Raw genomic sequence first — 9,486 nt, forward strand, 5'->3', positions numbered from 1 at the left:
GCAGCAGCAGCAGCAGCAGCAGCAGCGGCGTGTGCGCGCAGGCGTGTACGCGCTGGCGCTGCACCCCAGCGTGGACGTGCTGTGCTCCGGCGGCCGCGACGCCGCAGTGCGGGTGTGGGATTTGCGCACAAAAAAAAACGTCTTCGTGCTGGCGGGCCACGGGGGCACGGTGATGGCGCTGCGCGCGCAGTCGCTGCGTCCGCACTTGATTTCCGCGTCTCAGGACAAAACGGTGCGGCTTTCCGCGGGTTTCCCGGGGGTTTCCGAGGGTTTCCGAGGGCTGCCCGAGGGTTTCCAGGCGCTTCCAACGAGGGGTTTGAAGGGGGGGCGCTGCGAGGGTTTTCGCGAGGGTTTTCGCGAGGGTTTGCGCGCGAGGGTTTGCGCGCGGGCGGTTCGTGGGGGCGTCTTCGGGCGGGTTTTGGCGCCTTTTGGGGCCTCTTTTTGCGCCTTTTCTCGCCTTCTGGGGCCTAGGGTTTAGGGTTTAGGGTTTAGGGTTTAGTTTCGAATAAGCTTTTTCCTCTTTTTATCTCCATTTCTTAGCCACTTTTTGTGCCTTTTTTCGGCTTTTTATTTCGTTTTATTGTTCCTTTTTCGTCTGTTTCTCCTTTTTCTTCTTAACTCTTTTTTCTTCTTTTCTTTCTTCAATCCTTTTATTCCCTTCTTTCTTTCTTAAGCTTTTTAATTCTTTTTTCCGTCTGTTACCCCTTCAAAATCACTGCTGTGCCGCCACTGGACTTGCTGCTGCTGCTGTTGCTGCTGCTGCTGCTGCAGGTGCGTTTGTGGGATCTTGCTGCGGGCAAGTGCGAGGCCACTTTGACAAACCACAAAAAGAGTGTCAGGACAATCGCGCTGCACCCCACAGAGTACTCCTTCGCCACCTGCGGCGCAGACAAAGTCAAGGTACCTAGGGTTTAGGGTTTAGGGTTTAGAGTGCACCACAAGGCGCTTGCCGTTGCTGCTGCTTTGCTGTTCTTATCATCTTAGAGCGAAAGCTCGCCAGCTGCACCTCGCCGAGACCGGCTTGCGCTGCCTTCTGCTGCTGCTGCCGCTGCTGCTGCTGCTGCTGCTGCTGCTGCTGTAGGCCTGGCGGTGCCCGCTGGGGGCCTTTGAGCGGAACATCGATGGCCTCAACTCCATTCCCAACTGCTGCGCCTTCCGCGACGAGGGCGACAGGTCGTCTTTGGTAGTCGGCAGCAACAACGGGTGAGGGTTCGGGGTTTAGGGTTTAGGGTTTAGGGTTTAGGGTTTAGGGTTAGGAGTTTCGCTGTCAAGTCTGGGTCCCGGGGCTGCGGGAGTGCGCTTCAGGGGACAGGGGACAGGGCTTGGGATATCTGGACTGCAGAGCGTGAGGTTTTGGAATTAGGGTTTAGGGTTTAGGGTTTAGGGTTTGTTTGCAGGCAGCTGCACTTCTGGGACTGGCGTTCGGGCTACAAGTACCAGACGCTGCAGTCGCGAGTGCAGCCGGGGTCTTTAGAAAGTGAAAATGGAATTTTTTGTTGTGCTTTTGACAAGTCCGAGACCAGACTCATTACGGGGGAGTGCGACAAAACCATCAAGGTGGGCTCTTCAAAGCAGCAGCAGCAGAAGCAGCAGCAGCAGTAGCAGTAGCAGCAGTAGCAGCCACAGCAGCAGTAGCAGTGGTTGTGGCAGAGCGAGAGCAGCAGCAGCAGCAGCATTTGCTGCTGCTGCTGCTGTTGCTGCTGTTGCTGCTGCTGCTGCTGAGCGCTTGTGGGGTGTGGGGCTGAGGTGTACGTACACCTGAGCGCGTCTGACTGTGTCTGCAGATTTGGAAAATCGATGAAGAAGCAACAGAAGAAACACATCCAATTAGTTGGGGACACAAACGAGACAGAGCAGCGGTGGCCTTCTAATTCACGGATTTAGGGTTTAGGGTTTAGGGTTTGGCTCGGAGCTGCTTCAAGCGCCGCGCCATCCCCTCTGTCGCAGGGCCTCACGGGCTTCATAGCTCCCTTTGCTGCTGCTGCTGAGGCTGCTGCTGCGGTGGTTGCTGCTGCGGCTGCTGCTGCTGCGGCGGCTTCTGCTGCTGCTGTCGGTCATTGTTGAATTTGAGAGCCTTTGTCATCTCCGTGTCGCCTTTTGAGGCCACGGAGAGGCAGGACACGCTGCAGCAGCAGCAGCAGCTGCTGCAGCAGCAGCAGCAGAAGCAACGAGGGGCCCTTTCCACTGGAGGCGGCGTCTTGTCTTTCAGTTTCGCCTCAGGGAAATCTTGGAAAGAAAATTATTTAACAAAATGTTTATTCAAAAAGAACAAAAAGAACAAAAATGTTTATTCAAGAAGAACTCCATTTAATTGAAATTTTCATTAAATGGACATCTTGCTTCAGCTTATTTAGCCACTAAAAAGAACTTCAGATTTGCATGCGCTTGTGACACATATATATATTTTAGATTTAATATCTTTATTATTTGTAAATAAAGTAATATAAATAAGAATAAATCTGAAGCAAATATAACATAAATGCATTAAAAACGATCTGCAAATATAACTAAATGCACTTGTCCTCCACAGGCACCTCAAGAACATTTTTTGGATTTTTTCCGAAGAAGTTCTGCAAAGACTGGAGAAGTCCGTGGGGCTTTTTGCATGCATTTTGACTTCCATTTCGGGGAAAAGTTCGTCCTTTTTGAGTTCCTTCAAATGCCCTTTATTTCATTTATTTCTTTTGCGTCAGTTTGCAGAAAATTGCTTTTTTGCTGCTGCAGCAGCTGGGGTGTATGTACACCTGCGTCCAAATGCACCATTTCAGAGTTCTGCAAAAATGCAGAAACTCTTCGAAACAAGATGCTTCCAAGAAGTCCATTTAAAGACACTTCTGCTTCTCTTTAAAGCAGCGCTGCAGTGTTCGGCCCAGGCTCTGCCTCGCTGCTGCTGTTGCTGCAGCGGCTGCTGCTGCTGCTGCAGCAGCGGGCGATGATCAGCCGTTGCTGCAACGCGCCGCCCCGATCTCTCTCTAACCTCCGTCTAGATCTCCAAATTAACTTCAAATTATCTTCAAATTATTTCTAATTTATTTCTAAATTGTTTTCAAATTATTTCTAAATTGTTTCTAACTGTTTTTAACTGTTTCTAATGGCTGCTAATTGGCCTTAAGCTTCTGGGGGGCCGCCGGCGGCCTCTGCAAGTTCAGCGCCGCGGCGCAGCCGCCTGTGCCTCCAAGTTCATATGGGCTGCAGCAGCAGCAGCAAACGGAACAACTGTTCCTGCAGCTGTTCGTGGCTGGCGCCAAAGCAGCGAAAAATGAGCAAATGACGCAGAGCCCCTACTTCCTGCTGCTGCTGCAGCAGCAGCAGCAGCTGCTGCTGCTGCTGGTCCGTGCGTCTTCGCAGCAATTCGCCCTTCGGCTGTCTCGGTCGGGGGCTGGAGACGCAGGGCGTAGAAGATGGCCCTCAGCTAGCTAGCTAGCCAGCTAGCCAGCTAGCTGGCTAGCTAGCCAGCACTGCGTCTATTTGGCTAGCGTGGCCCGCAGCTCGCACTCCTGCTGCTGCTGCTGCTGCTGCTGCTGGTCACTGGGTGCGCTGGCGGGCCATGTCGAGGGCGTGCTGCACGTTGGCCTTGAGGGGCTTCAGAATCTTTTCTTCTGCTGCTGCTGCTGCTCCCTTTAAGTACTCTTCATAGTGAGCTGTTGCGAAGCAAAGAACTTTCGACGGGAGGCCGAGGGCAGGTGCAGCAAGTGCTGCTGCTGCTGCGAGCTTCAGCAGCAGCAGCAGCGACGTGGGCAGCACCCGCAGCAGCACCGACACGGGGAAACTCGACAGCAGGTGCTGCAGGCAGCACACCAGCAAGAAGTACTCCAGAAGACGCGTTGCTGCTGCTGCTGCTGCTGCGTCGCGGCCTGCTGCTGACAGCATCCGCACAGCCACCAGCGTGGGGATCAGCAGCGAAACTGCAAACAGCAGCAGCTGCAACGTGCACGTAAAAAACGTCATCTTTGCACAGCAGCAGCAGCAGCAGCAGCAGCAGCGCGGAGTGCGGCGCTTCGGTCCGAACCCCAGAAACTGGTAAGGAAGAGTTTCCTGGCTGCTGCTGAAGAGCAGCAGCACACAAAAAGAAACCTGAAAAAGAGGTGTATACTACACCGCAGGAAGGCTCCAGAGACGGCGCGGAAGGGAGCTGCAGCAGCAGCAGCAGCAGCAGCAGCAGCGCGCCTCCGTGGAACGACAGAAGAAGGCAACTCGGGCGCAAATTAAGTCGCAGATGAAGAGTGCTAAAGCACACCCACAAAAAGAAATCGATCTAACAGACAGTAGTGGCAGCAGCAGTGCTCTGGGTGACCGAGGCACCAGCAGCAGCAGCAGCTGCCGCTGCTGCAGCATGCAGACGCAATCGTCCGCGGTGTTGCTGCTATGTGTCTTGTGCCCCGTCCCTAAGATCGCCTGGTGCCAGATTGTGTCTCCTGTTTTTTCTGTTGCAGCAGCACCAAGCAAAGTCACCGGCAGCTTTGCTGCAGCAGCAACTGTGCAGCAGCGGCAGCAGCAGCAGCAGCAGCAGCAGGGTCAATAGACACAAGGACGCCTGAGGGATCAGAATCAGTAGACACTCCTGGCCTGCGGTTTGTCAGCTTCCCTTATTTGGGGTGTGTAGACACCTCGTTTAGCTGCTGCCAGGACTGCTGCAGCGGCAGAAACGGCAACTGTTGCTGCTGGCGGCAGCTGCAGCGGACCGTCAAGAGAGCGCCACAGGCGGCAGCAGCAGCAGCCACTGCAGCAGCAGTAGCAGCTGCAGCAGCTGCAACGCTGGCGCATTGATTTTTGCTCGGAAGCTGCAGCAGGAGCAGCAGCAACGCAGGATGCTGAGCACCACCCGACCACTGCTGCTGCTAGCAGCGGCGCTGCTGCTGCTGCTGGTTTCTTGCAGGGAATTTGCTGCTGCTGAAGAGTCTCTCCCGTCTCGTTTCTTGAGTGCAGCAACAGAAGATGCAGCGATTGCGCTGCTGAAGCAGCAGCAGCTGCAGCGGCAGCAGCAGCAGCAGCAGCAGGAAGACCAGCAGCAGCGAAGGCAGCAGGAGCAGCAATTGGGGGAAGATGCAGAGTTTGCTCTAAGCAAAGGCTGGTGGAAGCTTGCCCAGGAGCTCATCCTTGAGTCTCATGTCTTGGGTATGCCTCTGCTGCTGCTGCTGTTGCTGCTGCTGCTGCTGCAGGCATTGTGTGCCTTCAGCCACAGCTCCCGCTGCTGCTGCTGTTGCTGCTGCTGCTGCGGGTTTTCGCTTCTGGGAGTTCTTCTTCGCTTGAGGTGGCTCTGCTGCTCCTGGCCCTGTTGCTGCAGCCACTGGACTTTTGCTTGTGCTGCTGCTACTGCGAATCTGCTGCTGCTGCTGCTGCGCGCGGTGCCACCGTGCCAAGCCCATCCCCAAAATCTGCTGCTGCTGCTGCTGCTGCTGCAGACGTGGACGTGGGTTACCGCGTTCGGCGCTTAGTGACGGGAATAAGAAATCAATTGGCGGAGATTGAGAGGCTGCTGAGCAAGCAGCACGACGCAATCGCAGTGTACGGACACCAGCAGCAGCAGCTGCAGCTGCAGCAGCAGCAGCAACAGCAGCAGCAGTAGCAGCAGCAACAGTAGTAGCAGTAGCAGCAGCAGGCTAAGGGCTAGCCGCCTCTTTGGAAGACTTTGTGGCTGAATAACGAGATGCAGGCAGACTGTTAAAGCATCACTAACAACCTTTTTCTGTTGCTGCTGCTGCTGCTGCTGCAGGATGTCACCGGCCTTTCAGTGGGCGCAGTCTCCGATTGAAATATTTTTGAATATCAAATTTGCCTACAGATGGAGCAGCCCAGGTAACTCTGCTGCTGCTGCTGCTCTTTGACCTGATGCTGCTGGTGTTCGTGCTGCTGCTGCTGCTGCTGCTGCTGCTTCAGCCGCCAATATTTTCGATACTGCTCCCATAGTAGCTCTTTGCTGCTGCTGCGTCTGCTGCTGCTGCGTGAGCTGCTGCTGCTGCTCCGCATATGGGCGTGCGTGACGACTGGCAGCAGGCCATGGGCGGGGCTCCCTGTAGCCTCTGCTGCTGCTGCTGCTGCTGCTGCTGCAGGCGCTTTGTCTCTGGAAGACAGCTCTTTTTCGAGTTCCTCCAATTCATTTTCCTTCACGGGTTTGGCGCAGCACTCTGGCGTGAGGAGAAAGTACAGACTCAACCTGCAGCTTTTCAAAGAGATCATTCCAGAGGTCAGCTGCTGCTGCTGCTGCTGCTGCTGCTGGGGGCTGCGGCAGTTAGACACTCGCAAGCCGTGCGCAGAGCTGGGGCGGTGCTGCTGCTGCTGTTTCTGCTGCTGTCGCTGCTGATGCTGTTTTTTGAGGCCTACTCCTGCGAGGGGCTGCTGCTGCTCACGTTGTGCTGCACCTGCTGCTGCTGCTGCTGCTGCAGCGGACAAAGTGGAATTTCGCCTCCGTGGGAAAAGTCGTGTAAGAGCTGCTGCTGTTGCTGCTACCGCCGCTGCTCTTGTTCTGTTGCTGTTGCGGAAGCTCGCGTTGTTACCGTTGCTGCTGAACTTTGCGTTTTGCTGCTGCTGCTACACTCTGCCTTGCTGCTGCTGGCTGCTGCTGCTGCTGCTTTGTCTTCAGTGTCACCTTGAGGAAGAAGGAGGTCGGCATATGGGACCGCCTCACTGCAGACACTGTACGGGACGCCTACATCGTTGCTGCTGCTGCTGCTGCTGCTGCTGCTGCTGTCGTTGCTGAGGCTGGCGCTACAGCGTTTCGCTGAAGAAGCACAGCGCAGGAGGTGCTGAAGCTGTTGCTGCTGCTGCTGCTGCTGCTGCTTTTGTTGCTGAGCGCAGGCCAAGATCGTCAATATGAACGTTTGGCTTGACATGAGGGAAAAGTGAGACTGCTGGTGCTGCTGCTGCGGCTTGCTGCTGCTGCTGCTGCTGCTGCTGCTGCAGCTTCTGGTATGACTTGATATCCGTGCTACTGCTGCTGCTGCTGCTGCTGCTGCTATTGCTGCTGCTGCAGGGTGCAGAAGGACGTCGACGCTTTCCACGCGGGCAATTACACAGTCCCAGTAGACGAAGACGTTGGCGAAGCAGGACAGCAGCAGCAGCAGCAGCAAGACGCAACGCAAAAGGGAGAGGAGTTGTAAGGAGTTTCGTTGTAATGCATTTTGCCTTGGGGTGTATAGACACCTCATTTGTCAGCGTCCTGTGCCGCTTGCTGCTGCAGTGCTTGCCCGTATAAGTGGCTGGCTGTTCTGCTGCTGCTGCTGCTGCAGCGCAACAGCAGCGCGGCATTAGCAGCTGCAGCAGCAGCAGCAGGTGAACGCTGCAACGGAGACAGTGTCTCTCAAATCTGGCGGCGTCGCTCCAGCCTTTGCGCAGCTAGCTGCCTTCGTGTCAGCCCCAGCTGCAGCTAGCTAGCTGGCTGGCTGGCTAGATAGCTAGCTAGCTGGCTGGCTAGCTAGCTAGCTGGCTTGTATGCTAGCTAGCTGGCTCGCTAGCTGCTCAGTTCAGAAGTAGTTTGTTAGTAGACAGGCATGCAGCAGCAGAGCAACTTAGAGGGAAGAGCTGCGAAGACTTGCTGCAGCGTCAGCAGCAACTGCACGAGTAGAAGCAGCAGCTACAGCGGCAGCAGCTACAGCCGCAAAAGCAGCGGCAAGAGCTGCAGCAGCAACAGCTACACCAGCAACAGCTGCACCAGCAACAGCTACACCAGCAACAGTGGCTTCAGTAGCGACGTCAGCTGCAGCAGCAGCGGCTACAGCAGCAGCAGCAGCGGCAGGTGGCGCTCTCTTCATGTTTTTTAGAAGCCTACGGGCCAATAGGCCCTTTTGATGCTGCTACGGTCTTTGCTGCTATGGGGGGGCAGCAGCAGCAGCAGCCCTGGCTGCTGCTGCTGCAGGTCCGTTTTCGCGCAGCTGCGCCGTTTTACGGCGCTCAGCTGCTTCGCACAAGAGCCGCATTAAGCGGATGTGCTGGTCCAGTTGCTGTTGCTGGAGTTGCTGCTGCTGCAGTTGCTGTTGCTGGAGTTGCTGCTGCTGCAGTTGCTGTTGCTGGAGTTGCTGCTGCTGCAGTTGCTGTTGCTGCAGCACAGCAGCAAGCACTGAAGCTGGCCTCTGTCTCATTGCTTCTGCGTGTCTGTACAGTGAGTAACTTTCTTATTAAGCGCCTTGGCTCTGGCTTGGGGCCAGCAGCTGCCAGGGGTCGCATGCAGCAGCGCAGCAGCAGCAGCAGCACAACTGCAGCCCCGGGAGGAGACGATCCCATGGCTCCTGAATGGCTAGCTAGCCACTGGCTAGCCAGCTAACAAGTTGAGCTCCTCAACAAGAGCCTTTGGGGAGCCAAGGCGCTGCGGAGGACACAGCAGCACGCCTCGCTGCTGCAGCCTGGCTGCCACTGTTACAGTAGCAGCCGCCGCTGCAGCAGCAGCCGCTGCTGCAGTGGCTGCTGAGCCGCAGTGGCTTAATTAGGCACAAAACTGACACTAGCAACAAAAATAATTCGTAATTTCTCTGCAGTAGCGGCGCATTTTGCTGCAGGAACAGCGACATGGCCAGTTGTGTGACAGCAACAACAACCCCACCAGCAGGTGGCAGCAGAGCCCCGTCCGAGCCCCCAACAGTGGAGAGCCTCAATCTCCTCTCTGGGGTCTTATTAGTAAATTTTTGTGTTTTATTTGCGAAAAAGAGCAGCAGGAGCCGGGCAGTCAGCAGCGGCTGCAGCAGCAGCAGCAGCAGCAAGAGCAGCCAATGGCGATCCTGCTGGTCCCGCGGCGTACAGCCCAGCCCTACATTAGACTGCCGCAACGAAAGCAGCGCTAGCAGCGCCAGCAGCGAATGCAGCAGCAGCAGCAGCAACTGCAGCAGCAGAAGCAGCAGTTGATTTCAACTGGTGGCCATGGAGCTGCAACAGCAGCGGCTGCTACTTGCTGAGGGCCCTTCGCGGAACCCGTTTGCCCCGACAGGAACAGCAGCAGCAGCAGCAACAGCAACAGCAGTGGGGTGCAGCAGCAGCAGCAGCACGGGCATGCCGGTTGTTGCTGCTGCTGCTGCATCTCCCTTTGCACGCCCGTCGGTGTCGTCCTTAGATAACAGCAACCCCAACATGCTGCCTGGGAGAAGTAGGGGCAGCAACAGCAACATCAACAGCAGCAGCAGCAGCAGCAAGAGCGGCAGCAGCAGCAGCATCACCGGCTTCGACTCGGTGTCGGCGCGGCTTGCTGTTGCAGCAGCAACGCCAATAAACAGCAGCAGTAGCACCACGGGGGATGACCCTTCATCAATCCTCTCTTGGCAGCAGCAACAGCAGCAGATGACTGCTGCTGAGCTGATCGCCTCAGGATTGCACACCAGTACTCAGCAGCAGCAGCAGCAGCAGCAGCAGCAGCAGCACAGACGCCCTCTGGGAGGTACGGGGCCCTTGCTGCTGAGCGAACTGGACACCCCCTTTGATGTCGCGAGGAACAGCAAAGCTGCTTTGCTTTTGGCTGGGGCATACAGGCCGCCGCCGCCGCCGCAGCAGCAGCAGCAGCAGCAG

General features: G+C 56.2%; 6 protein-coding genes across 6 annotated transcripts in view; 3 read left to right on the forward strand and 3 right to left on the reverse strand.

Moving 5' to 3' along the window:
• ETH_00000950 (Pleiotropic regulator 1, putative) overlaps nt 1-1,602 on the forward strand; it is a gene marked incomplete at both ends in the record, with an annotated part of 4,184 nt that extends 2,582 nt beyond the window's left edge. The window contains 4 exons of the mRNA XM_013373639.1: nt 42-232; nt 772-900; nt 1,082-1,203; nt 1,398-1,602. Of these exons, the coding sequence (XP_013229093.1) occupies nt 42-232; nt 772-900; nt 1,082-1,203; nt 1,398-1,602 (647 nt within the window). The remainder of the gene's footprint in view (nt 1-41; nt 233-771; nt 901-1,081; nt 1,204-1,397) is intronic.
• Nucleotides 1,603-3,525: 1,923 nt separating this feature from the next.
• Nucleotides 3,526-3,948, reverse strand: ETH_00000955 (uncharacterized protein; the record flags this gene model as incomplete). The annotated part of the gene is made up of 1 exon (XM_013373640.1): nt 3,526-3,948. One exon carries the CDS (start codon nt 3,946-3,948, stop codon nt 3,526-3,528), a length of 423 nt encoding a protein of 140 aa, XP_013229094.1.
• Nucleotides 3,949-4,808: 860 nt separating this feature from the next.
• Nucleotides 4,809-5,566, forward strand: ETH_00000960 (uncharacterized protein; the record flags this gene model as incomplete). The annotated part of the gene is made up of 2 exons (XM_013373641.1): nt 4,809-5,115; nt 5,403-5,566. The coding sequence occupies 2 exons, from the start codon at nt 4,809-4,811 to the stop codon at nt 5,564-5,566; spliced, it is 471 nt and encodes a 156-aa protein (XP_013229095.1).
• A 200-nt stretch (nt 5,567-5,766) lies between these two features.
• ETH_00000965 (uncharacterized protein) lies at nt 5,767-6,830 on the reverse strand (the record flags this gene model as incomplete). The annotated part of the gene is made up of 2 exons (XM_013373642.1): nt 5,767-6,403; nt 6,448-6,830. The coding sequence occupies 2 exons, from the start codon at nt 6,828-6,830 to the stop codon at nt 5,767-5,769; spliced, it is 1,020 nt and encodes a 339-aa protein (XP_013229096.1).
• A 975-nt stretch (nt 6,831-7,805) lies between these two features.
• Nucleotides 7,806-8,075, reverse strand: ETH_00000970 (uncharacterized protein; the record flags this gene model as incomplete). Its single annotated transcript, XM_013373643.1, has 1 exon — nt 7,806-8,075. One exon carries the CDS (start codon nt 8,073-8,075, stop codon nt 7,806-7,808), a length of 270 nt encoding a protein of 89 aa, XP_013229097.1.
• Nucleotides 8,076-8,847: 772 nt separating this feature from the next.
• ETH_00000975 (uncharacterized protein) overlaps nt 8,848-9,486 on the forward strand; it is a gene marked incomplete at both ends in the record, with an annotated part of 7,829 nt that continues 7,190 nt past the window's right edge. Inside the window, one exon of the mRNA XM_013373644.1 lies at nt 8,848-9,358. Within this exon, the coding sequence (XP_013229098.1) occupies nt 8,848-9,358 (511 nt within the window). The remainder of the gene's footprint in view (nt 9,359-9,486) is intronic.

This window comes from Eimeria tenella, genomic scaffold (assembly GCF_000499545.2).
Source record: "Eimeria tenella Houghton genomic scaffold, Eth_scaff160, whole genome shotgun sequence".
In the NCBI taxonomy this organism is placed as follows: domain Eukaryota; phylum Apicomplexa; class Conoidasida; order Eucoccidiorida; family Eimeriidae; genus Eimeria; species Eimeria tenella.